The sequence below is a fragment of the Cyclopterus lumpus genome, chromosome 7 (genome assembly GCF_009769545.1).
Source record: "Cyclopterus lumpus isolate fCycLum1 chromosome 7, fCycLum1.pri, whole genome shotgun sequence".
Lineage (NCBI taxonomy): Eukaryota > Metazoa > Chordata > Actinopteri > Perciformes > Cyclopteridae > Cyclopterus > Cyclopterus lumpus.
Window position 1 is genome coordinate 4099178 of NC_046972.1, and position 27151 is coordinate 4126328.

The window sequence follows — 27151 nt, forward strand, 5'->3', positions numbered from 1 at the left end:
GGAACAAAACCACTAGGGTAAGCAGTTCTCAAAATGGTTTTTATTTATATTAACCATTTTTATGTATCCACAGCAGCATTCTTAATGAGCCCCACCATTCATATAGATATATACTCAGTCTATTACAAAGAAGAGGCGGGGGGTCTGGACAACTCAAACAAAACTGAAATCATAAAATGAGAGCAGATATTGAACATGAGCTTGGGTTACAGCTGTGAACATGCAGGCCATGCACATTTCAGTTTATACTGAAGCCTTTCGATGATTGCATCCACAGGATCGAATACCTAAACAAGTTTTTTTTTTAAACCTAACAATACTCTACAACAAAAGACGCCAAAAGGAAGTTTATAAAGCGGCAAAAGACAGAAGCGGTGTGCCCTCCATATTAAACAAAACAAAAATGTAAAAACAAAAAGTAGCAGGTCAGCAGCCGTCTCACAATATTTTTCTTTACATCAGTTGATACAGTTCCAGAAACAGAACAATGTACACAGAATAACAGGCGTAGTAAAGGTTAGAAGGGAGCTTGTTAGCCTCCAGACCACAAGGTGCGTTGGTGTGTGGGAGCTGAGGGCAGCCGCTCCACTGGTCTCTCTCTGGTTGTGGGTGGACTGCTGACTCAGCAGCAGTTCATAATTAGCTGCTCACAGGAGCGCATAGATTACAGAAGTGCATTTGCTTCTGTGTGTGTGTCTGTGTGTTTGTGTCACTATGTACACTGAATGATTACAGCTAGCTTATTAAGTGTGTATCAATGGGTAAGTATATCTATGAGAGTATATCAAGGACGTGTGTCTAGTTAGTTCACTCCTATGTGCATCTGAAACCCTGTCACAAGTGAGGTGCAGTCCTCAAAGACCACCTCCAGATCCTCCAGCGTAGCACCGGTCAGACTGGGACGCCCGTGTTGTTAGCGAGCACCGACGGGTCTTTAGCAGAGGAGGAGCTTCCCTAGGCTCCGGATCTGGATCCCCTTCCGGATCCGCGACTAGTCCACCTCTTCCATGTTGCTGTATGATGGTGCTGTGCACTCTCCTGAGAGGCCGAAAAGGTCAGCGGAGACCTCCGGGGTCAGCGTGGGCAGCCCTTGGGGATCCAGGTCGGTCCCAAACATCGACTGGCTAGAGGCCTGTTAAAAAAATAAACCAGTGTCAACGATAAATGCTGTTGGTTTAGTCTTCTGGGAGAGTTTGTTTGGAGTAAAGGATAAATAACATGCACACAGACTATTAACAGATTTTATTTCTAAAAAAGGAGTACAATGCTTGCTTTATTTATTTATTATATATATATATATATATATATATATATATATATATATATTCCCTCTGTAGCATTTAGATGGAAGGTATCAATACATTATTGCAGGGAAATAACATTTTTCCTTAAAATAGTACACTTGCAATTAACAACTCAGTGATTCAAAGTATATTGCAGATACGAGACCATACATCATTTCCTGATTAAAAACTAGTCACTCTTTCTAATTGACATTTCATTGCAGACCACCCACCCACCCATTCATTCTTCAGTCTATTTAAAGCCAGTCAACTCAACAATTACCCCCGACAGCATCTGAGGGGTTAAAAACAGCGCAGCCCCTTTGAGTTAGTAGAACGTCAGCCGTCTGGAGAGGCGGCTGACCATCGGGTGACCCCACTACTGCGGTTTGAGTTGAGACCAAGCAGTGCATGTCGAGTACAATAAAGAACCTGCATACATCAGTCAAGTATACACAGTCCAACGGTGCTCTGAGCATTTAAGGCAAACACGGATTGCTCTACTGCCTCGATGCCAGGAGGCTTTCCCTGAGACACACACGAGTCTCAGGAAGTGTTTAACACTTAAAGTCTAAAAGGTGTTTTAACTCTTCAAACCGCTGCTCAATAAAATCATCCACAACATTTACGTCACTGATAAATAATGTCTGAACTAACATTAACAAGTGATTCGAGCATTAAATCTTATGTTTGTCCCTAATCAATAGCTTTCCACCCAAAACAGAGAAAAACGTTGAAAACCTCTACAATCAATTCCTAATCAATATTTGCACATTCCTAGTTTAACTTGGCTTTAAAAAAAAAAAAATTGTTTACATTTCATCCTGATATTACATTCTCACCTGGTGCTATGGCTTCGAGATGAAACATGAATGGCAACTAAAAACACTGATTGACAGGCATTTCAATAAAATAATCATGAAAATAAGGACAAAAACAAATCACAGTGGACCACTGCACATATTAGAGAGCATTTAAAAACACCACGGTGGCTGCAGACTAACGGCAACTTTCAGGCCCTTAAACCGCTTTCTGTTCAACTTAAAGCAGCAATGCAACAGCGTGTTCTTTGCTTCATGGAAGAACGTTTGAAACCTCTTCTCTCTTAAGAGTAGTGCAATGAAGCTAAAGGAGGCCTTTGGCCGTGGCTTCATCTCAGCTCTAGGGCTCCTTTCCTTTTGTACTAAAGTCAGATACATTGCTGAACAACTATTCAGTTTTTTTATTAGCCTCTCACAGAACTTACAACCACGCCTCACCGCCTTCCTCCCGTTTCCAAAGTGAAGGAAATGAAACCCCGGCTGCATGGTGACATGTTTGTGGAGGGTATTAAATGGATAGTTTGCAGGTACTCCTCTCCAGCCGGTGTCAACAGTAGATGACGGTCAGCGTGTCCACAGCTTGAAGACACAGACAGAAGCACCAGAACGGGAGAACATAATGTTCTGCTGTGGACAGCAGCAGCAGCTAACCCTAACTGAAGGTTATCCATGTTCTATTCAAAGCCACCAGGCTCCTTTGACAACAACAGGTGCACCGCTACTCGATCAGCTGGCTGGTTTCTTCTTTGCTGTTTTAATAGGGTTTGTTCATATTCATTAAAAGTCACAACAACAAACAAACAGCTTGAGGCAGATGTGAACTAACAACTCGTGTGTGTCTACAAGCTAAAATGAGTGTTTATGAGTGTCTAGAAGAGAGCAGAGATGGATCTAATGGCTTCTGTCCCCCGGGTCTGAGTGCAAGGTGAAGCAGTAAAACTTCAGCTGGTGGCTAACATAGGTACTGCAGCAGTACGTTGCTTTGCTTCCCTTCTTGTGTGTGGTAATACACCAAGTATTAAACTGTACAGTACATCAAGTTATTAAACTTTAAGGCTGTCGGAGCTCATCCTCTGAGAATTATTATAATGTGACACTAAAGAAAACAAAAACAAGCACACATACACTGGAGCCAATGCTATGCAATGCATACGCACTGGTGTGAATGGTTTACACTCATGTTGCTGTACTGTGAGCCGATAGCATCATTCCACTGCAGCTTTAACCGACACCTTCTCAGAGTTGGTGTCTTCTGAAGTGGACTGTTGGGCTCAAGTAGGGACGCACCGAAACTCAACCAATTTGTTGCTTCATTTAAAAAGGTTTGAACTGCTGATAAATTTCTACTTTTTTTGTTTTCATCCAAATTGCTGCAGCACAATTTATGGTTTAATAAAAAGTCTGTACATTTACATCTATTTGTTACATTTTGTTTTAAAAAGTTAGTCCATGACTTTAATTTAATCCTGATGTTGCCTTGCACCTAAGAGAATGATCCCAGCCTCCTCACAGTGAGGCTTGAAGCTTATTAAGGAAACCCTGGTAGGTCATCGCTACTCGGTATCAGGACTGAAAAGGTCGGCTCGGTGTATCCCTCGTAGTGCCCAAGGTATTTTAAAGGCTTGAGCCATGTAGAGGTATACAAACTCATTCTGAAGACCAACGGCTGGTTGACCCGCTGGTTCCGTAAGAGAAGCGTTTACGTCTTAACTAGAACGGCCTCTTCCAAAATGTTCCAGTCAGACTTCCGTTTGTTGGCCCGACCTCGCATTCATACTTCTGAATGCTGCGGCCGGAGCAATTCCCACATAGAGCGCCTGCTCAGGTCCAGTTGGATTTGCTCAGGAGAGGGTAGACCAGGTTGACGAACAGAGCAAACACGGCTGCCAGGGTGCCCAGAACAAAATAGCGCACGCAATCGTCGTCGGGATAGTCCGACATCCTCCGCCTGCGGTGCCGTCGCACCGACCCTTCGTCTTCCTCCGCCCGGTCCCGCGACGTGCGACGCCTCCGCGGCGCCGAGCGGAACAGTCCGCGGGGGCGTCCGTCGAGCCCCTCCTCATCTTCCTCCAGTTCCCGCCAAATTAGAGAGGCCTGCGATTGGCGGAAACCGGTGTCAGCTTCTGGGAACAGGCGTTGTCTAACAAACGCTACGATTACATTTAGAAACAGTCACACTTTCAGATCAACGGTGGCTTGTTACAAGCCACCGGCATGCGTTCTCTGGTGAGAGTTTAGGGACAGAGCGGGACCAGTTGAGAGGCTCGTCTTTCCAAATCATGGCGCGGCTAAGTGTGGACTCAAATCGCATGAAACACACAGTTGAGATCTTAGCTGTTCTCCTCAAGCCTCTTCCTGCCAAATCCCAGATGTAGGTTTTACCCAAACACGCTACAACACTTAGCAACATCTGAAAAGAAGTGAATGCTTGGTTTAATATGACCCATTCGGCCCTTTTATCCCATACATTTCTTTTTGAAATATCACATACAGACTCGTGTCCATATCAGCATCTGACAACCTATGAGATAAAAATAAAGAAAAAAAATCTCACCTCGATACAGAAACTAAAGTGCATCTTCAGAGAGACACCGAGGGTGAAAAGAGATCGTGCGCTGCAATTTTCTCCCGGTGAACTTCTCGTCCGTCCGTCTCTCTCCCTCTCTCTCCCTCTCTCTCCCTCTCTCTCTCTCTCTCCAACAGAACAGAAATCCCTACTTTCTATGACATTAATGCAGTGCACTCTGCTGAAGCGGCAAAAAAAGAAAAAAGAAAACGTCTGAAAATGGTAACGCTGCCTGACAGCTGAGCTTTGATGAGCTAAAATGAACCGACAACTTAAGTGAAGAATTTTTCCATTATGAACCCAGCGGGCCGGAGTTATTAAAGCATCACACAGCAGGAGCTCCTGTCACGACGAATTGAAAAGAGTCACTTAGGCTTCCCTCATGAGACCCACCAAATACGGCTAATTCATGGTTTGTCGCCGATATATCAATTTCCCCAAACCCCAAGAACACTTTTAAGGAGTTTTTGTTACACTCAAATGCATACTTTCATCCGTTTAAATGCAATGTCTGGTAATGTATTTGGAATCATTTATCAACGTAGCACAATCTGACTCTTGATCATGTGGAACAAACACATGTGACGCCGTCACCTTCTTGGGATGCATCGGCAAGCTAGTTCAAGTTCTTATTTCACAGGTGAGGAACAACTTCACGCACTGTGATGTGCAGTTGGGTTATTTTCCCAAAACACTTCACCAAGTTAATCCGTTCAAGCCTTGACTAAACTTCCAAGAGCTACCGTTGCTTTTAGTATCCTGGTCAATTGGATGCTGATCACCAGAAATGATGCGAGCAGAACATTACGTACGTACAGGGGTGAAATTAGGAAAATGTAAATAAATATCAGGGATTAACTTCCCATTAAAAGCCTGAAAAAAATAAGTGATTGGAATTTGAATTAGCCAGGGGCTATTTTAACTTTGGATAGAAGCTTAAACTGGGCGACTACATCCACAGTAAAAAACCAAAAGCCCTCCTCTGGGTGTGAGCCTCTCTCTCTTAGTGTTGTGGCACCCTCACCTGGCTGGCAGTCGCTCCTGCAGAAGTGGGTGACTCGGCTCCCATGGGCCTGTGGAAGCGCGGGGGCCTCTCCACGGGTGAGTTTCGTCGCCGGTAGAACAGGACGTAGGCGTAGCGCGTCACCACCTGACTCTCCTCCACCATGGTCACCGTACTGTCATCGAACAAACGCCAGCCTGTGGGACAGGGAGGGTGGAGGAGGAAGGGAAGAGAGGTTGAAAGGTACGAGATAAAAAACAACACACTTGTCAGAACTACAGGTGGGAATAAAGCTCTGACTCACCAACATCGCTGCGCTGGCTGTTCTTGTCACTTGGCAGCCGAGCGTAGGCCGTGTAGTGGCCTCCTATCATTCCTCCATAGTGGTTGATGACTGCATACAAGTCGTAGATGGGGGCTTGTTGCATCTCATCCTTCTGGCCAATACAGAATTTACTGAGATCCAGATTCCTACAAGAAAGGATTATATTAGAGGCTGGGTTGTCAAATTGGGAGGACACTGAACTACAAATACTGCATGAGTGTAACATTAAGGGGAATTAATTGGCAGAAATGGAATATAATATGCACAACTATGTTTTTATTAGTGGATAATGACCTAAGGATTCTAATGTTTTTGTGTTTGTTTGTTTGCGTTTACGAAACCCGATATTAAATGGGCCCCGGTGCCAGATAACTGAAGATCGTAGTATTGATAAGCCCCGACGTTACTGGTGCTTTTTATTATTACAGCTTAAAGTTGTTGGTTATTATCAAGCCGCAGCATGCGTTACACACTGTTCCTTTAAAGTACATCTAAATGAGCGGTGTGCTGCAGAGATGTGGGGGAGCATTGCCTTTTCACGCTGCGTTTACCTGACGGGGAAGTCAACCATGTCGTTGATCTTGTCTCTCCAGATGAAGCTCCTGAAGGAGAAGCGTTTGAGCTGGATGATCAGAACGTTGGGCAGCCGCCACAGCAGCAGCTGCTTGGAGGCCTCTCGGTGCTGCTGGCACTTTGGACAGTACCTAAAACAGACAACACAAACGGTTCTGTGTTTGCACCAAAACTATTCGTAGTCAGTCATTCACAAATAGTAAAGCGTCTCCTAGACTTGGTCCGGTCATCGACAATACACAAACATTTATAGATAGAGTCTAACCAACCACATAACCTATATTTTATATTTACTATTCACAAACTGGAAATGCATATTTACTTAACGTGCAAATATGACCGGAAGAAAAGTTTAATTTAATGCAGTGTTGTATTTGGTTTGTTTCATTTGATCCAATTCCAGTGAACGTCGTCTTAGCTGAGCATCATTATCAGAGTTAAACAAGCATGAATAGACAGTTGAGTACGAGTTCAAATGATCAGTCGATTGATTGATCAACAGTAAAATTATATTGATGCAATTAAAAAAAAAAAAATGCAGAGAAGCTTTACAGCGGATCTGTTCTAAATCATTGTATTTCGACAAAACAAGCATTTCTTGCTTTTTGACTGTTTTAATGAATGTTCTTAATTGTTTTTAAATCTTTTCTCTTGCATTATGGAAATAAATCGAGAAGAACTGCTTGTTCAAATCAATGGTTAATTCCAGTGGTAATATCAACATGAATCCAGACTACAGTTTGCCCTCATTCTTTCAGTTAGTCTCATCCTCCCATCAGAGAAACTAGCAGCCTGCCAGCTGTCAGATGTCACCACACTTTCTATGTTGGGCTCATTACCTGTAGTTGGTTCACATTTAGTCATCTCCTATTATGAAAACAGAGTTTCTGAATGATCATTTAGAGAGTAGCTGAGCCCCAATGATCTCAGTATTTCACCCCCTGGCCAAACATTGAGGAAATGCTCCTATCTTTTAATATATTACACCAGAAATGTGGTATGAATGCAACCTCAAACAGGAAACAAGAAAGAAAGCAGAACAATAGAGACGGGATAGAGACAACGCATCCCAATATAAAGCGCCCTACCATGCCTCCTCTGGTGCCAGCACCTCTGGCTTTGTGAAGAGGTTGAGGCACTGCTCCAGGGTGAAGTGTCCCGCTCTGGCTGTCTCACTCAGAGAGCCGGGGTCCTCCTCGTACTCCAGCTCTTTGGAGCTCACCAGGACGTACTCCTTCAGACGCTCATTGTTTTTCCACACCAGCTCCAGCTTTGTGTCTTCAGGGAGCTCCGCTAGAAGGTCCTCTGCAGGGGGGTAAGGGGATGGGAGGGAGGAAAACAGTGCATTGTGTTGGCCTTTATTTCTTTCCTTCAGAACAATTTTCTATTATCCTAGTTCATAAATAGTATTTAAATGTCCTACAATGTCTAAAATGTCTAATGCACTTTGTCTTTTGATGGGTTTTTGATGCTGAAATGTGCCGTATTGATAACCACAACTTGCATCTACAGCTTGTACATAGAATACACCCCAAACGAAGGTCTTTAACGCGACTATATAGACAGAGCAACATTAGATCAACAACTCTTGACAGTTTCAACAAAACAGAACATTAAAAATGAGCACACAGATATGAGCATGGAAATAATTATAAATAAATATCAGCGCTCAGGACATTCTGGCCGTACCTCTCTCATCCAGCCTCTGTTCCTTGTTGCTCGAGTCCAGCAGCGCTATGTAGAACTGACTTGCATGGCCTGATGCCGATTCACTGGGATGCTGATAGCCCGTTACTGCAGCTGCAATAAAGTGACAAGAATAAGGAATCATGGGATGTAGTGACAGAAAATAACCATTGCAGAAGCACTGAAGCGTCGGGCCAATAGTAGATGCGACGTTACCTTCTGGTCGCACCGCCTTCTCACAGGACGTCTCTTTTTCAGCATGAGGGTCCAGAGAGCAGCAGGAGGTGGTGGCCGAGATTGGCTCAGAAAATCCAGAATCTGCCGTTTGCGTGGTGGAGAGAGAGGTCTGGGAGGAGGAGAGGGAATCGGAGTCCCCAGAGTGGAGGGCCGAGGCCTGAGCATAGTCCGCTTGGGATTCAGGCAGCAGAGAGGGACTCTCCAGAACCAGATCACCTGCTCCAACATTACCGCCGTCACCCATGGCATCCTTTTCCGGCCCAAGGCCCTCAGGAGTGCCTGCTGGCATCGGTGGGAGGTCAACCCGGCACTGGGATATTTCGGGGGATGTCCTGCCCGACTGGAAAGGAGGCTGGAACACGTTGACGGAAAACCTGCACAGAGAAAGAGTACAATGACAATCTCTACATTTTACAAGTGACAGATTCCTTTTAGTGAACAGACATTCACTTTTCCATCTCTACTGCATAGACTAGGAGATGTGATATGCAACGTATTGCCTCTAATTATTGGGCATCAGGTAAGTAACAAGTGTTCTGTAATCAATGCTCAAAAGATAAACAGTATTTCAGTTTGTTTTTTTGTATTACTTGCATGCTCATAAAATAATGTAGTTTAAGTCTCTGTAGCTCACACCAAGATAACAACTTTAAAAGCACTTTCACCAAAAACGGTGCAGGTTCTATGAATGATGATCAAAGTTTTGGGCGTCAGCATAGAACATATATAAGGAGGCAGTGCTTATAATATGGCCCCATACGAAATCATTTACCAATGTTCCTTTCTGTGAGAACCACCAACTTTCTCACAAAAATCGTAACGCAGCATGACAGCATACACTGGACCTGAATATGAATCAAGTGTTCTAGTATCCCGGGCCGTGTTTAGATATGCAATCAGTAACATTGCTCTCATCTTACTCGGTTGCCCTGACGACAAAGTTATATTCTAAACGATGCGGAGCACGAGGGCTGAGTCGTCAGCATACCTGGAGTAACCTTCTAGTAGCTGGGTGAGACGGGCGTAGGAGAGCCGGGACTGCGGCACGCTGACCAGGAAGGGCAGGCCCACGCTCTCAATGATGGGTCGACACGTGCCCTTGTGATTGGCCCAGTGGCTCTTCTGACACACTCTGGGAAGAGGGAGTTAACATGTTCAGAGAAGAGTTTATGAAACTCATTTAAGAATAAAATGACATGTCGTTGTTTACATTTGAACACCCCCCCACCCCCCTAAAAATGAGCTTCTAGCAATCTTATAATTTTAAAGCAAGGCTGAGCAGTGTTTACAAGAACTCACTGATTGCAGTAGCCCACGCGGTAGCAGCGAGTGCAGCGCTTCAGCTTGTCTTCCTCAGACACTGGAGGCTTCAGGCAGGCGGCGCACTTTGAGATGGGGATATTCGGGACCTGAAGTCTCTGTCGGGCAAGCAGAGGGCAAAGAAACCCCCCCTCAGTATGTGTGAACATGTTATACGCTGAAGAAATGTAAAGTTGGAGGGCTTTGTTTAGAATTACCTGCTGCACTCGGAGCAATACCACTCTCTCTTTGGCCATGTCTTTGGAGAGCACCTCGAAGCAGAACAGCGTGTCAGAGGAGGACACCGTGTCCAGGGAATTAGACGGCAAGAACATGCGCTGGAAGCGGTTCTTCCCCACCTGAGAGGAAACAAACATGGGCAGTGTTGTCCTTCAGCAAGCCATCTCTAATTGTACCATTTTAGCTCGTGAACAGTATTCAGTGCTCGCCATTGATCCAAAGACATCAGGATTCGACTTAGTTCCGATCCTGCAAAAGGAGTTTGGGCTGTACTGAAAGTCATTGTGTCACATACAACGCTTCTATTGAGCTTCTAATGAAGCTTTGAATGTCAGTTGTCAGATTTAATAGAAGAAATATTCCGCAATTAGAATAAAGTGACTATTGAGTCTTTCTGGATCAATTCAGCTAATTCAAGTTTTTTGACTGCAGCGAAAAGGCAGAATATTTGGTTGGATAAAACCATGTTGTGAATTTTGGAAATTAATACATATACACTATCTTTTTATCAATCATTTCACAACTACAGAATGAAACACGTCCCAGTGTGGCCTGATCTATACCGCCAACTGTGCAGAAATACCCGAATTAAACCGAATAAATCGACATGCATAAATAAATAAAGTTGCTTATTATGGAAAAGGCTCCATAACGAGTTCAGCGGCCATGTGAAACATGTTAGAAATAACATCCTGACAAACCTCTGCCAGTCTGAGGTTCTCTGGTTTGACCCGGACATTCCTGGAGATGGATTCGAGGACTTCTGCGGTGCTCGAGTTCTCCTTGCTCACACTCACTAAAAACTGAGACACACACACACACATAGCATTAAAGAGTGGGTCACATGGAAGATATCTTTACATTTCTGCATTACATCGTTACAGACACCGTGAGGCACTCAACCCTTTAAGTGGAGTCTTACCTTGATGGGTTTCTTATGAGGTTCCTTGGCAAAGTAGAAAACTGAGAGCACCTTTTGTTTCTGGGGCAAGGGCACGGGCAGGTAGAGGAAAGGGTCAAAGGTGATGGACACCTGAGGAGGAAGAAGAGTGAGAGGAAGGACGTTAGTCATCGCCAAAACGAGGCAAACGTTGAAGTAAAACATGTTGAGGAAAGTTAGTTTGTGCGTTACCTTGGAGCATGTGGGGCAGACCAGCTTGGATTTGAACTGGCCTTGGAAGAGGTCCACGATAAAGGAATCATTTCTCATCTTGTGTCTCTGCCATGCCTCCTCAGCCACCACCTGCACCGACAGACAGAACACATCATCAGGCCAAGGCTCCACTTCACCGTGGGAGGAACGGATCATTTGTCATTTCAAGAAAAAGAAAAAAATGGCCCCGAGAGAAAAACACCCACCTCATCGAGGCGCCCGTCAGAGTCGACGGTCTCCGTGTAAGGTTTGTTCTGGATGCGGTTCAAGTCCTCGTGGAGCCCGTCCAACAAGAAGGCCATGAACTCCTGGGCATCGTGCTGGGCGTAACCTGTGAACTGACTGGCTTTACTGGCCACAATCGCCTGCACGGTTGCAAACAAATGAGAAAAGAAGAGGAAGAGGGAAAATGTGAAACATGTGGGAAAGATTCCCAGACGTGATCCATGCAGTCAAAGGCAGATGGAACGCCTCCAAAAAGTAAAACAGTTCTTGGCAACGGCAGCAAATCAAGATGTGGTCCATATTTCCCGGGATAAACCTCTCGGTTGTGTACCTTGAGCTTTGAGGGTTGGAAGGCGTGATGTGTTCCCTTCCAAAGGGCCCTGAGCAGCACGGCGAAGCCGATGGCGAGCCGGCCTCCTGTTCCCAGAGGATTATTGCAGTTGATTTCTGCCTCGAATGCTCGATCTGCCGGGGCACAGAAACATCCATGAGCGAATAGAACCAGACAAAGTATGGACAAGCATGGACACTCAGCACCTTGGAATGACTGAGTGGAATCAAGCAAAAAGTATAAACACAAAAAAAAAGAATTCAGGTAAACTTTTCATTTGTTTGAAAACGTTTCAAAAGGTAGAGGCCTCAGTGCACGCTGTAAGAATGGCTCCTCCCTGTGGTTTGCTGTTGGTTATTGCTATTAAAAAAAAAAAAAACATAGTAAAAATATATACATATAGTCCTTTGTATGTTATATACAATATGTATTTTAATCAGCTAATGTAACCTCTCGACAGCAGGAAGGGTAAACATTTCTAGAAAAAACTAAATTTCTGAGATTTAAGTTGCACATTTACAAAAAAACAAACAGTTTTGGTCCGTCAAGGAATCACATTGCTTCCCTTTGCAAGGCTGACTGAACCACAGCACAGTAAACACACCACTAAACAGCGCACTGACGTGAGCCACCCAGTGCAGACTGTGGTAACGCCAGCTGGCGTCTGAATTGTGTTTCCACCAAGTCGTGTATTTATGGAGAAGATAACCTCTGAGCGGGCAGAGAGTCTGGAAGATACAGCCGGGCATTTTCTGGCATTTTCTTTCTACGTCTGCAAATTTGGGACTCTTAATCTCCACGAATATTCAAATTATTTGCCTGGCACATTCAGATAGAACTACAGAAAGTTACAGTCCTCATTAAATGTGCTCCTGTTGAGCTCTTGGCTCCGCTGTTGAGTCCATGTTAGAATTCAGGAGGACTATCCGCACCAGAATAAAACTGAATAGCATTACATTGTAATCTGTACTAAATAGAATATACACATTTTACCATGAAAGTAGTCCCTGAGTTCTCTGGTGTTGGACAGGGATTGGATGACACTGTTCATGAAGCAGGTGTTGCCGAGGTTCACCAATCCTGTAAAACCAGGCAGGCACACCTTCTTCTCCTCCTCTTCTTCATGGCGCTCGTTGCTGGCGAGAGGCGCATGGGTCATGGGCTGCACCATGCAGGTCGGTTTAGGCTGAGCAAGGACAGATGTGCACACCAAGTCTACTAATTAGAACGACTCCCATTCAGACTTCTAGTCATCGGGCTCCATTGCAATATGGATCTTATTTAAATTAGTTTTGTTAAACCATCCAAAAGGTCAAGTTGACGTGATTATGCATCCCTCTGCTCACCGTGGGCTCTGGCTTGGTGATGGCAACATGCTCAGAGACACTGCGAGGAGCCACAGTATCCAGACCGCCATCCTCCACTCTGGATGAGGCCTTAGGGGGCTTGGGTTTCTCCTCCCCGACCCTCGGCGGCTCCTCCTTGGCTGGCAGGCTGTGCTGGCTGCTGCCTGGCTGGCTTTTCTCCATGCATGAAGGGCTGGAGGGCACAGCGACCTTGGCGCCACCCACTGCACCTTAAACAGAGGAGAATGGGGCTTGTGTATAGAAGATGAAGGTCTACAACACGCAACTGGATATGAATATTTGTAAATGTATAGAATATGGATGACACAAGGAATGTAACGTATTTTCATTCAGGCACACGTAAAAATTATTATGTCTCATTATCTGAAATCACATCATAGAATTACAGCCATTTAAGATCATTATTCTTCTATTGATAGAACGACGGTGAAACGTCGCATCTTTCTGCAATTTAAACAATCAGCTAAATCCAATTACATAATAATAAAGACTTGTGGGATCTTGGTCATGCCAGAGGTCTGCGTGTTAGAATGCGGTTCCCGTTAAAAACATGCCTGTTCAGAACGGGCAGAGCATCTGGCCTGTGGTGTTGCTGCGTGCAGCCGCCTCATAAAACCGCCACTAACTCATTGTACCCTGACATAACTTACAATAGGCCCCAAAGGTAGTGTACTTCTACCTCTGAGGGAAATACTGTAATACTACAATTTACTTGATAGCATAATTTTACTCACAAAATATAACAATTAAAATATGATGCATTAAACTATCGTATTAGAACTGAAAGCTTCAGCTTGAAATAGAGAGAGATTGTGATTTTTATATATATATATATATATATATATATATATATATATATATATATATATTATAGAATTAAATTTTGCTACTACAAATCTATTTTTGCATGTTCAGCTGACCTGTGCATACCAAATAAACACCTTTTTTACATGGCTCTTACCTGAAAAAACTCCCAATAAACCTATATAAAAGCAGTTTAAAACTGTTGCTGCAATCTTCTGTATTCCTATTTTGGAACCAGTTCATGGGCTCAAGGGTACCGAGCGTTGGGTGTCACACAGTCTGCAGCCACATAAGGCTGGCAGGATAGACCGGCACCCATATCGACTTACTGGCTACATTACAGAGTTCAAACTCCTGTCACACAGAGCTACCCTAAGGAACACATACTTCTGCCTCAGACAAACACAGTAGGAAATACACACACATACAAAAAACTGAAAATGTGTTACGCGTATGACTTCTCACACAAACAGCTGTACACTTACTGTAGCTTTAAGTATATGGTTTAAAGATATGACACTTGCGACATAAAAACTAAATCTAGAACCACATAATGTTAGAATCCTGGCAGCAGACCTTGTGGGGCGGGGGCCTCCAGACCCCCCCAGCGCTGGCTGTGCCTCTTTTTCAGGGTGATGTCCAGTCGGGACGGGGTGAAGGAGTAGCTGCACTGGTCAGGCTGGATCAGGTTCCTGAGGAGAGGGAGATGGTCAGAGTTTAACCCACTAAAGGTTGAGGCTGATTTATTAAATGATATTTTAACATTATGATGGATTTAAAAGACATTCAAATATCTCTTTGGACCCTTCACACCCCGCTGCTACCCTATCAGCTGTCAGAGCTACAGAGCCCACACGGTCACTAACTGCACTCCCACATCACCATGGCGATCGAGACAGCAGGCACTGAATTTAAGGAACAGTGTTCCCGTAGAGCGGCCAGGTTTTTTATCCGACATTAAAAGGTTGAACCTCTGGAGGAACTTCTTAGACAAACCGCTTTGAAAAACTACATTTTGTTGCAATTTGATTTTGAAGGGCAACGGATGGTTAATGAATGACACAGGACAAATGTCTCTTTATACAATTGGGCTGAGTTTTTAAAAAGGCACGGAAAGACAAACACCGTGGCAGACTAAATATGATCCGAGTTGAAGTCAGCTTCCTGGCCACAAAAGGTGCACATTATCGATGTCATGTGTTTGACCCGATGCAGCACGAGTTCACAAAACTGCACAGGAAGAATAAAAAAAACTAAACGGCAACAATTACCTGAGTTTGACTTGCCACTTGAAGACTGTGTTTGGTCCACAGTCTGAATGAAGCCGCAGGAAGTTAGTGTCACTGTGAAAGGATGGCACAGAAACGGCATTGTTTAGAGACATCAAAGCACGCCCAGATGGCACAACGATTCTGTTGACGGGAGCATATTCACATGCGCTACCTTGTCTGAAAGATGAGGGTGAAGTCCTGTTCCCTGAAGATGACCCTTGCCGACTCCCTGCAGATCCCCTTCATGTAAACATTAACCACCATCAGGTCCGTGCCCTTCTCGTACGAGTCATTCTTCACAAATTGCAAGTTAACCATCGGCTCTGGGACTGCGGAAAGTTATTACAGGCATCAAGGAACTCATAATGAACTGATGAATCAATCAGTGCTGAAACGCTGAAGAGCAGCAAACCTGACTGTGTACATAGAATACTTATTGCTACATGCATCTGCTGACATTGTTTCTACTTTGTAAACTATGTAGGGGTGCAAAGATTACGTGAACAGACCACATGTAATCCCAAAACCTTCTCAACTCACCTTCCTGCGGCTTCATTTCCAGAGAAGGCTCCTCCTTCGACTGGTCCTGCTTCTCCTCTCCGTCACAGCCTCCCTGCCTCTGAGCAGGACCGGGAGACTGGTCACGTGTGGCAGCCACGGCAACAGCTGGCAACGAACCCGCCTCTCTTGATTCAATCTGCTGGCAGATCGGAGAATCCCGCTCAACAGGCTCCTTCTCTGGCTCAGAGTCAAGTCTATCTCCCTGTGTCTCTACAGAAGACGCTCCGCCGATGACGCCGACGGGTTCGAGGCGGTCGCTGGTGACGACTGGAGCTGCTGGTTGGCCATCGCTGCCGTGTGCTGTCGCTCCACATCCGCCTGACGACTGGTTTGGCTTCTCTGCCCCCTGAATCAGGAAGAGGAAATCAAACCCCAAATCCGACGGAGAACAATTAACACTCTCTCGGGCCTCGGAGGCAACTGGAATATCGAGTGGAGGAAAACTGGACTCTTCCAAGCTCTTGAAAAGGCAGAGCCCAGACAGCCCAGATGGTGTTATTGGCTGTAATCATATTCAAATCACAGTGCTGAATAATTTGGGATTTCTGTGGATTTAAGTCCGGTAGTTTTTTGTCTTGAAATAAGATGTGATGCCAATATACCATGAATCACACATTCTTCTTATTGTTGATTTTGTCAAAGAGCTCAGTCATGCTTAGAAACACATAGTTCTTAGTCAAACTTGGACTAGTTAAGCACACATTTAATATCAATTATTCAATAAAATTAAATTAGAATTAAGAAACTCAAAACCACATTGTAAGGTGATGATGACAAACTGCTGGTGTTTGACATTTCTGCTCTCTTGTATATTGTTATTATATATTATATAAGACAGAATAAGATGAAACAATCTCTAGTCACTTCGACAAAAAAGCAGCATATTATTGGATAAACAATTGATCATTTGAGTCATTTATTAGGCAAGATGCCCAAAGGTTCTCTGATCTACTCAAATGTCAACATTATTGGGTTTTCTCACACTTCTGTGATAGTAAGCTGGAACTCTTTGCATTTTCAAGTCAATACAAATTGTCATTCAGTTGCACATTATTAAAGTTGACAGCTCTGTACTCAGATGTTTAAGCTATCGTTAGCCTCAGAGACTGACATTTAGCAGATCTATATTTTATATAGTGCATTGAATGGCCACACATTAGAGCATGGATAATATTCAGCGTCTGTATCCATAATTGAAACACCAAAACAACCAAACTATTGATAAATAAGTAAAGGAAATGTGACATTTGAAATGAAAGAAACCGAGCTGGAGAGTTGAGACAAGCGACCCAAGATGTCACGGCTCTTCTCACCTGAGTTGTGTTGGTTCGGCTGCCAGCAGCGACGGCGCCTCCTGGTTTCTGTTCCTGGTCGCTGCCTCGTCTCTCCGCACCGCTGTGTCCATCTCGGTGTTGCGTCTGCGGGCTCCGACCAGCGGGCCGGTGCGTGTGTGGAGCTTCCCCGCCGGCCGTGGACAGGACGGAGTGCGTGTCCTTGTCGGCCGGTGACGAGGCCTCCCTGGGGGGTGGGGGCGGCTGTACAACGGTGCGCTTGGCACTGGGTTCCTGAGGCTCGCTGTGCGGGACTCCAACGGGCTTGCTGGTGGTGGTTGGTCCATCTGCAGCTCCACCTCTCCCCCCTACAGAGTCCTTGGTGGCCTTGTCACACGGCGGTTTGTTTTTCAGGCCGCGCTTGACGCCCCGCTCTGCTTTGCCGCCACCGCGTCTTGACTCGCCGTGTGCAGGTGAGGAGGATGGCTGGGGCTTCTGCTGCGACAGTTTGGGTTCCTCTGATGACTCCAAGGCAACAGGCTTCCTCTCCAGCTCCTTGTCCTTTTTGGTCTCTGTAGGCACTGCCTCCTTCTCCTTCTTGTTGGACTGAAGCAGAGAATACAGAGGCGAAAACATTTGTATTATTTCACCAAAAGAAGACAACATGTACAGTGTGAATGCCACTTAATTGACACGTTTTCACAAAACAAAAAATGTAATAAAAATGCTGCATGCATCAGTGAAGCTAAAGATTACAAACCCACCCGTACGTGCAAAAAAACAAACTCTTATCTTTGACTCACCTTAAGCGAAGGCCAGATGTGAAAAGGAATCTTCTTGTGCATGATGACATGCAGGAAGCCTCCCTTCTCTTTGTACTGGACTCTGCTACACGACGCCTCGATTTCCTCCTGCAACTGGCAGCTCCACTCCCGTCCATCTGAAAAAGTTTAAACATATATACAGTACATACGTGTTATTAGAGCAGAACAGGACTCGACATGAATTGTAAAATTACAGGTTCAAAGTTCAACATGACCCAACCCCAACAAATGTGCCCATTCTCCTTTTGGAGGTAGTTTATATGTATATTTATACTCCATAGTAGTTTCTGTTCCATGCTTTACGATGACTTACCTGGGAAGCACACATGGCAGTGTGTATCGGTGAAGGAGGTGTTGATATCCTCTATCCTCAGCACCCCCTCCCCACAGCGCAGTCTGACAGTCACTTCATTGACATTCTGCTTCCAGTCCACAAACACATCTGGAAAAACACAAAAGGAACAAACAGTCACAACCAGAGAAGGAACTGGGACAGAGATAGAGAGCGCGACCACTTCCCCTTTCCGCCCTAAAAAATGTTCACCATTCGAAAAAAATCCAATATGAGCTAAAGCAGTCAATTGCATTTGGTTCATATGGAGACAGAATAATAATTTTAAAAAACACAAGCACAACAGCAGAATGCCAATCAGGTTTTGAAGTAACCGCTGGTGATCATACAGTATCTCTACTTCCTCTGAGAGAATATAGACGCACACATTGAGGTGCACCTGCTATCAAATTCACATAGCATACCATCTCACTCATATGTGGGTTAGGCACTGAGGCGCAGACTGAAACAGACAGGACAGTGAACTCACAATCACAGATGGGGACATCTAAAATTGTCTGTGCCACACTAACTGCATCCCAAGCAAAACAATGGCGTTCAGGCCAAAAACATGCTAGCGAGCCATATGCCTGCTTATTTAAAAAAATAAAAATAAAGACGTAGAATCGAGAGAGGAAACTTTGGCAAACATGTTCCAACGTGAAAAGCAAAACAAACACGTACCATTTTTCATAGTGACTTCAAAGTCAAAGCAGTTTTAAAAAAACATTTTTTTAAAGATATATCATTCCATAAAGACAGCGAGAAGTGGTGTATAGATTTCCCAGACAGACTTCGGTTTGGTCTCAACAAGCGGAGAGCCGTCACTTCTTCACTCTTCTCATCCCGCGCTCACACGTGATCAGTTCTAGAAAGGTCAAAAGCAACACAATCCCTTACAGCTGGTGACGGGTTCAGGTCAAGGCACAGTGAGTTTTCATGACGGGGGAAAAAACATCACACGGCCAATCATATGATGATATCTAAATAAAACGGAAACGTTTACAGTTTCACATTAGCGATGCCAGAAGGTCCATTAATGGCACAAGAAAACATTTAAAATCTAAAAAAAGTTTGAGAAAAAATATAACTGCATCTCATTAAAGCCTCATCAGATGACAGACACACAGACACGTACGCACACACGCTCTGCAATTTCTTGTTGCTTATTGGCCAACATATCAATACCATGTACAATAAGCCAATATCTGCAGATACCATATTGCTGTGGGCAATTGATTGGTCCAGATCTTATTCCTGGACAATTGTGGAATTTGCCAAAGAAATCAGGGAAAATCTGGGGTTTCCCTCCATTTAAGCCTAAAGAACCAAAAGAAAACAACAGTGGTATGTTTTGGTTTCATTTGCAGGGCATTCACACGCAGATGGTTTTTGGAGCTTCCCCACTAAAGGCCCAGATCCTCACCGAGCAGCTACGGACAACACCAACAGCTACAGCTGAAATACAGTACTTTACACTTTAAATACAGTACTTTACTTTAAAAACGGTATTTGTTTTATAAATGTGTTGAATCACTTTCATGGAAATAATAGTGCAATGTTGTATTATATCAAATCCATTACATTTGGAATAGTTTCTTATAAATTGTTGAATTTCCATTCATACAACGACTGATTGGACAAAATGTGCTGACAATCGTAAACGCACAATTCCCAAAGATTTTAACAGAAAACACGGAATTTAGGAAGGAAAGAAAACGGATTTCTAAGGGCCTTAGGTTAGCAGGCATTGAAGAAGACAGTGTTAAGAGAGAGACAAAGACAGTAAGAACCGTCTCATGACCTCGACGAAGCAAAGTTACACAGATAAGGACCTGACACTCAGCTAAAAATACAGCACTTCAGTGTGAAGCAGAATATAAATAACGTAAACACATCAAAACAGAATGATGAGGCATACTGTTGATAAACCCCAAACAAAGTGCCAGCAAAGTAACGCGTATCCACTAGCAATACATAGCACGGACCAATCAAAGGACGGCCTTTGTGTGTTGTTCAAAACGCCCTCTTGTCATACTCGGTAAGCAATAGAGAGAACAGACACTAAATCCAGCATGATGGAGTAGCTGTCAAATAATGCGCGGATCCAATATCACGGATCTATAATTGAGCTGCTCCCGGTTCATTAAAAAGTGCCCCTTCAGCTATGTGTTGTCATCAATGTAATATTCATTATTTAAGCAGGCAACTTGTTAAATATAACAAGTTTGTTTTTCCAAGTAGACACACCCACACACAGTATTAGATACACAACCTTTTTGCCACTTTCGAACCATTAATCGCCACTCAGAAAACTCTGTAACTCTTACCATATGAAGTTTGATATATTTTAGGGCTGTAGGTCATCACAGTGTTTAGCCAGGACAAATTAGGCTTCATGAAATGTCCATATATCTAGGTATCTCATTTCTGAATAACAGTTGTTTAACAATATTGGGCTGAATTAAAGCTGTAACCAGTTCACTCCAGATAGAGGTCACACCTGATCTGTGCTTTACCCCAAGTATTAAAACACTATGGTTATTTTAACAACACTGTCAGTGTTGGCACATCCTCAACACCTAGTAAACCAGTTATGTGGCAACATAATGTAAGTAGAAGTGCATCACAGTTGTATCTTCACTGACTCGTATGAGATAGGGGTGTGAATTAGCAGGCTCTTTGGGTCAAGGAGTTATGGGGAATATGGTATTCCTTACATCACCTCCAGGGATGTGTCGGGCGTATCCATAACACGAATGCTATCACAAAACTGCAATGATTCCTTTGCGGAACAAACAAAGGATGAGGGAGCAAGGTTGTTTTTCTTTTGAACACCTACAAGGATTAGCAAGGAGATTTCTCAGAATAAAAAGGAACACAACGGCGACTAAATACAAAGATGGATACCTGAAGCAAAGGGAAACCACAAATCTAATGATGCAGAATCCTTTAATATCAATAAGACATACTTAACTGGTCAACAAACAACAGTTTCCCCTTTTTTTAAACCCTTAGACAACCAAAAACAAAAGAGATGTGTTCCATTTATCTTCTAGCTATATAAGAAATATCTGTATCTTCTTTTTTTTTTACTGAGTAAATATAGGAACCACAAAATGTTCTTTATGTCAAATGGTGTGTGCTGTGTGTGGGAAGCTGTACACCACATCAACATGTAGACAGATGTGTAGATAAAACGCAGACAGAAAAACACAACACAATTAATGGAAAGCACAATATGTACAAAGTGGTCAGCTCATGCAAAAAGCCTTCAGGCAGCAGCATGAACTGCAACAAAGGAATGAAAATAACAGCAGAAAAGGACAACATTGCCACAAGATAAGCTTATCTTGTGTCATGTGAAATAGATATTATACATTTAAATATAATTAATATGCAGAAATGTCTGCATCAACGTGTTAAACTATTTGTATCATAAACGTGACAATAAATGACAATAGGATTAATGGTCTGTACTTTGCACCAAGAACTGTGAAACTGTCATCCAGATAACAATGCCAAATTGTAGGCCTCGACTTACGCCACTACCAACTTTGACCATTTCAATATAGGCCTGCAACTAACAATTATCTAATGTTATTTAAAATTATCAGTCTATCGTGCGATCAAAAAATTGCTGGTTTAGTCCTGTGTGCCCGACACTCCAGAAAGCCCATGATAGTTATAGTTTACGATCACATACGACAAAGTAAAAGCACAACAGTGGTGAGAAAATACTCAACGCTACTTGACACTACTAGTAAGTCGTACTATGGATATTCTGACCACTTTGTATGGTGTATTTCATGTCAGTCCTGCTCACCTTTCTTGACTTCTTCAGTAACCTCGTCCACTGCTGCAGCGGCGGCCCTCTTGGCCTCTCTGCTCTCCTGGTTGGCCCTGTCCTTCTGCTTCTTCTTGCTGGTGCTGGAGGACAGGTCGGAGCTGTTGTCCCTGCCGCTGCCCCTCCTTTGGTGAGCGCCTCCGCGGCGGCCCACTGTCTCGCTCCCGGCTGCGCCGCTGCTGGCCATCTTCCGGCACTTGGCGCTGACGGGCCGCCCGTCGCCGGAATCACTGCCGCTGCTGGGGTCTGGATCTGAGGTGTGCCGCTTCCTGCCCGGCCCGGCTATCTTGGCGATGACACCGGTCAGAAATCTTCCGGAACAGAATCGGGAAGGCTAGTAGGGGGCGGGGACCTGAGGCAGAGGACGGGGAGACGTTTAATAGGCAAGTGGAGACACGATGTCTATTGTTGTGTGGCATCAACATGTGCTATGTGCGAGGTGGAACAGTGTAAAGCTACACGACTTATGACAAGCTGTCTTTATTATGTTTGTATACACACGCGCGCGCGCGCGCGCACACCACGCAGAGGGAGAGTGGTTCTCAATTTAAAATTAATATGGCGCACGTACCAAACTACAACAGCGCCGACCGAGCCGTGGACATTGTGTCTCACTAAAGGACACTCGTGGCAGCGCCAACCAGAGTGAGCCGAACCAGCCCGACATTGAGCCTTGCCTCGTTTCCTTAGCATAGCAACAAGCAAGCTGCTCACGCGGACAGTCGAATGACAGACAAAGGACAACAGCTACACCAGCCATCTTCCTCGGCGTTCAGCGCGGCGTATTTACTAATAACTCGGCCGGTGCTCGTGGAGCTCGCGAGCAGGCGGAACAGCGCAGCGTCCCGTTTCCCGTCTCCGGGGTCGTTAGCTTGGTCGAACTGGCGAGTGAGACAACCGACAGCAGAGGTTCGTTTATTTCGAGGCCCACGTGTTGTGGACTGTCATGTGCCTGTCGCGGTGAGCCTTAACGGAATGCATTTGCCCTTAGCGCTGAACTAACAGTCAGGTTTTTTTTTCCATGTTTAATCAACCCCATTAATTGCACTAAACTAGCTAGTCCTCTTTAGTCAATAACAGTAACATGGTACGTTACTTTAAATGTACCTGAGGAGTGCGGGGCCACACAGTTATTAGGTATATACAGTATTTAATGTAAAACAGCTGTCATATCTGTACTGACTAGAAATAACCGCCCACATTACTATTGGATAACATCAGATGGAATTTGTACTGCTCGTTTATCAGACCGACGGCCCATCTCCCCACAGAGCGCCGGACAGGTCACTCAATCAAACGCTCCTCCAGTCTTCGAGGAGCTAACGTCATTAGCCACACCGAGCTACCGCTAGCTGAGGCGAACGGGTTGATTTGGCGAACGTTACCTGTTTTACACAACACAACATGACATTCACCGACACCTGACGGCCAGCTGGGAATCAATGCTACATTATTATTGCCATTAAAACGGGAGACTTACGACGCTTCAATTGTCCGGGAAATTAATTCCGTTCCGATACTACAATGGCCGGCGACTCCTTCTGCTTCTCCCGACTGCTAAGCTCCTTCCCGGCCGCGGGCCGCTGCGCCTCTGCCCCCACTCGAAACCCCGCAGTCCACGGTTTCTGAAATATTCTCTTTTATCCCGGTCCCATCTCTGAAGTCTTCACTTCAGAGATTCAGACAAAAGGCAGCAACGGAGATAAACGCAAAGGGCTCCGTATGCTGGAGTCATTCGGTCTGCGAGGTGATTCCTACTTTGTTTAGAACACATTAAACCGCCGCCCGGCCGAACGTGAAACGGGAGCGCGCATAGGCTGCTTCCTGGCTGTCGCGATCACGTGACCTGTAGCTCTTCCTTCTTTACTTCTCTCTCTCGCACACAGAAGATACACAGTCCAACATGGAAAGCACGCTGACATTATTTGGTTTGCAAACATGTTCGAATATACATAATATATATATATAGATATTTAAAGCTCATTTATCAAGATGTGATCAACGGGGAGAAAAGGGCCCCAAAAACTCTAAAAAGCTGAAATAATGAGAGCCATGACAAATCTCAGTTAATAGTCAAATGGACAATGTAGCATTATGGACTATATATATATATATATATATGTCAATCTGAATGATCACCAAATAACAACAGCACAGCAAACCTTGGATAGTAATTCAAGTGTATGATACTGGTTGGTTTCTGGAGCTCTGGCCAGAATGAACTGGGGGACCTTCAGCTGAAGACCTTCCCTGATTGTCCTGTTAAAATTCAAAAGGTGTTCATATGTCAACTATTTATATATGGGCCTAAATTCTCACTTTTTTTGTAATACCCCTCTGAGGAGGGTGCCGGCAGAGCCATGGCCATAACACATCAATGCACCTGCTATACAGTGCCCTGTGTCATCCACAACAATCATGTCGACAGTGATGATGCAAACCCGTGCAACTCCCATGGTGGAGCACGACTGCATGCCAGGGGGCAGCCCAAGAAGTCATCACGATTACTTGAAAGTACTCAAAAATAACATTCAAACAAAAATTCAAAACATGTCACTGTGTATCAGCTCATATTTATATTTAGTATCAGAAGCACCAGATTGCAAACAATGTTTACTTTATAAGTGTTCTTCATCTCTGGCCTCACTGGTGTCTACTTGCATATTTCCCTCAACTTTACACAGGGATTCAAAAATAATATAAAATCTCATTAACGAAGGAGACTATTTTGTACACAAGAAGGTTTATCATCATCATCATCATCACCCAAATCATTGAGACGTAGAAATGTCTTCTTTTTTTTTTTACAGAGAAATGTCTTAAGTCATCATAGCTTTATTCACAACTGTTCAACTTTTCAGCTTCTTTTGGTATTTTTGCTTTGGCATTTATTTCAAAATCACGTGGTTGTAGGTTGATGGATGAACTGCAGGAAATGTGTGTACAAAAGGTAGGGGCTTTTTTTGGGTTCGCTATGTTTACTAAAACATAAATTGTCATGCAAATAATGTACGAGTAAATGTTCAAGACACTTGCATACAATAAGGCACAATGAAACACTGTCCATGCAGATCTTAGTCCATAATCCATGACATCTGATATGCAAACACACGTTTTGGCATCCAAAAGATGTATTTCTCATTTGACATTTTTGGGAATTACACAATGCACATTTGCTTTCCTGCCAAGATTTAGATGAGTAGAGACTTGATGGAATCTCCACTGGTTGCCTGGCAACTTCACAGTGACTCCTAGAAACCTATACATTTCTATATAGCTTGCAAGACACCTAACTCTTGGTAAGAGAGCAAATAAGCCCATTTCTCGAAATGACCTCAAGATACTTTTCACACTGCACTTCGGGGGGGTGGGGGGGGCTCCAAGCAACTGCATGACAATTAACGTATTTTTTTCTCCAAAGGTTCATTCTGTTTCATCTTCTTGCCACAGGCCGCTACGTGTTTTCATCTGCACCCTAAAGGCACGACCCACGTTCCAGTCAATGGGAGGATTGTCATTTTTGCTGTAATGCCTGATTTTGGTGTGAAAGCGGCCCAAGAGAGCTATTCGCCTGGGGCTAAGCAAGCAACCCCATTGCCACAATCCTGGCACATTCAAAAGCGGACGAAACCCGACTTCAGCCTCGGGCTCCAGCGTGGGGTTGGCCTTGAATTTGCGGGGTTATCCCCTTGAAAATAGACCAAACTCTTGGCTAGAAGTCGTCCGTGTGAAACAAGGCAAAAGTAAACAATGGAATTTGCATCATGTTTTTGTTGTCCAATCTGTGATGGAGGAGTCTTTCTAGAACGTAAACGTTAGTTGCGCGTTAACTCTGAGCTCGTAGAAGTGCAGTGTGAATGTTATCGCCCTGGGCTCAGGTTAACAATGTGTGTGTGAAAAGGGGACAAGTTAACCCAGGATCAACTCTTAGCCCAGGGCTAAAATAATGTGTTGTGTAAAGAACGGGAACTTTGTCCCAACAACAACATCACTAGAGGCGTGCTGCTCTCATCATTACATTCCTACTGTATAGTGACGCTGTACAGCCATCCTCTTACTCCAGGCAGAGGTGGGCTTTGGCCTTCTTTTATCTTTTGGCTTAGCAGAGTCAAGAAGCAACTTTTATTTTCACATAAAAATGGTCATATCATTTGTTTCCCTGTCATTTGTATAAAGGCAGACACAATATAAAAATTGAATTCCAAGCACCACAGTCGGTAGTAATACATCTAAAACCCATAACAATGCAACAACCATCAAGAGAGAAGTCCTTAAAAGTACACAGGGACAGGGATCTACAGCAGTGGTGGCTGGACCCGTGTCTCCATTATTTGGCTTATTTAGAAAATATAAAAATTATTAATGCCTTATCATAATTAGTTGTTTAGTGATTTGTTTTGTTTTTTATCACCAACAAAAGAAACAGATTGTCATTCTGAGTCCATACTGAAAGAAGAGCCTGTCCAATGCAGTTTAAATGAAGCACAGCTCCGAATATTCATCCAGTAGTAACAGAGACTATATGATTATGATTATACAACGCAATCACAAAGTCTCTGTTCAACTACAGATCGTTCGCAATGCATTATTTTCACCATTGATATCCTAAAATATAATTGTCATGTTCAAAACACAAATGTAAAAACACGGATACATTTCCAGATTATTTTGAAAATCCAAAACAAAAATAATGTGCACAAATTAAAATCCTAATAAAATATATGACATCATGCACTTTCTTCGTGATCAGTTATGGGTTTCAGTTATGCGTGTGTATAATTATAATGATATAATTATGATAGCCACCGTTTTCAAATCCTTACTGAAAAGACAGAATATGCAAATGCGTGGCGATAAGAGTGCAGTGATCAAATCAGCGCTTACGGCAAGTCTTCTCTCACCGTTTCCTCAAAGTCTCTTGTACAGTTATTGTTTCTGGAAAAAATGCCGGACCAAGACGATGGTGCACCTGTTTTTGAGCTACTGGCACGTGTTGTAGATCTGGATCTGTTTGTTGATGTCACTGAGGATGGCTTTCATCTTGTCCTCCAAGCCGTCCAGCTGACGAGCTTTCCCCTCCAACCTCTTCTGGTTCTCCTCATAGTTTTTCTCCAGCTCTGTGGGCAGCAGGAG

General features: G+C 44.0%; 2 protein-coding genes and 2 long non-coding RNA genes across 9 annotated transcripts in view; 2 read left to right on the forward strand and 2 right to left on the reverse strand.

The window, feature by feature from the left end:
* Positions 1-18: 18 nt before the first annotated feature.
* On the reverse strand, positions 19-23835 carry usp19 (ubiquitin specific peptidase 19). 5 transcript variants are annotated; one of them, XM_034536712.1, is made up of 26 exons: positions 23499-23835; positions 21998-22370; positions 18154-18282; positions 17820-17956; positions 17059-17622; positions 15725-16091; positions 15357-15513; positions 15185-15256; positions 14490-14605; positions 13089-13312; positions 12736-12928; positions 11743-11876; positions 11393-11551; positions 11166-11276; positions 10956-11066; positions 10735-10836; positions 10012-10152; positions 9794-9912; positions 9483-9626; positions 8474-8868; positions 8261-8371; positions 7660-7876; positions 6550-6702; positions 5978-6144; positions 5695-5870; positions 19-1132 (listed from the first exon to the last, which is right to left on the reverse strand). In XM_034536712.1, the coding sequence occupies exons 2-26, from the start codon at positions 22203-22205 to the stop codon at positions 992-994; spliced, it is 4548 nt and encodes a 1515-aa protein (XP_034392603.1). In that variant the 5' UTR covers positions 22206-22370; positions 23499-23835; the 3' UTR covers positions 19-991. The 5 variants fall into 5 exon arrangements, with proteins under 5 accessions (XP_034392603.1, XP_034392602.1, XP_034392601.1 ...); XM_034536711.1 differs by having other exon boundaries at positions 13089-13318; XM_034536710.1 differs by lacking the exon at positions 19-1132 and adding an exon at positions 2840-4198.
* On the forward strand, positions 8865-11360 carry LOC117733235. Its single transcript, XR_004609708.1, has 2 exons — positions 8865-9014; positions 11270-11360. It is a non-coding gene; the product is annotated as an uncharacterized LOC117733235 (long non-coding RNA).
* Positions 22843-25783, forward strand: LOC117733236. The gene is made up of 2 exons (XR_004609709.1): positions 22843-22927; positions 25469-25783. It is a non-coding gene; the product is annotated as an uncharacterized LOC117733236 (long non-coding RNA).
* Positions 24572-27151, reverse strand: part of lamb2 (laminin, beta 2 (laminin S)) — a 38840-nt gene continuing 36260 nt past the window's right edge. For both annotated transcript variants that reach the window (XM_034536706.1, XM_034536707.1), the window contains one exon: positions 24572-27135. In XM_034536706.1, coding sequence (XP_034392597.1) covers positions 26999-27135 — 137 coding nt within the window. In that variant the 3' untranslated portion in view covers positions 24572-26998. The remainder of the gene's footprint in view (positions 27136-27151) is intronic.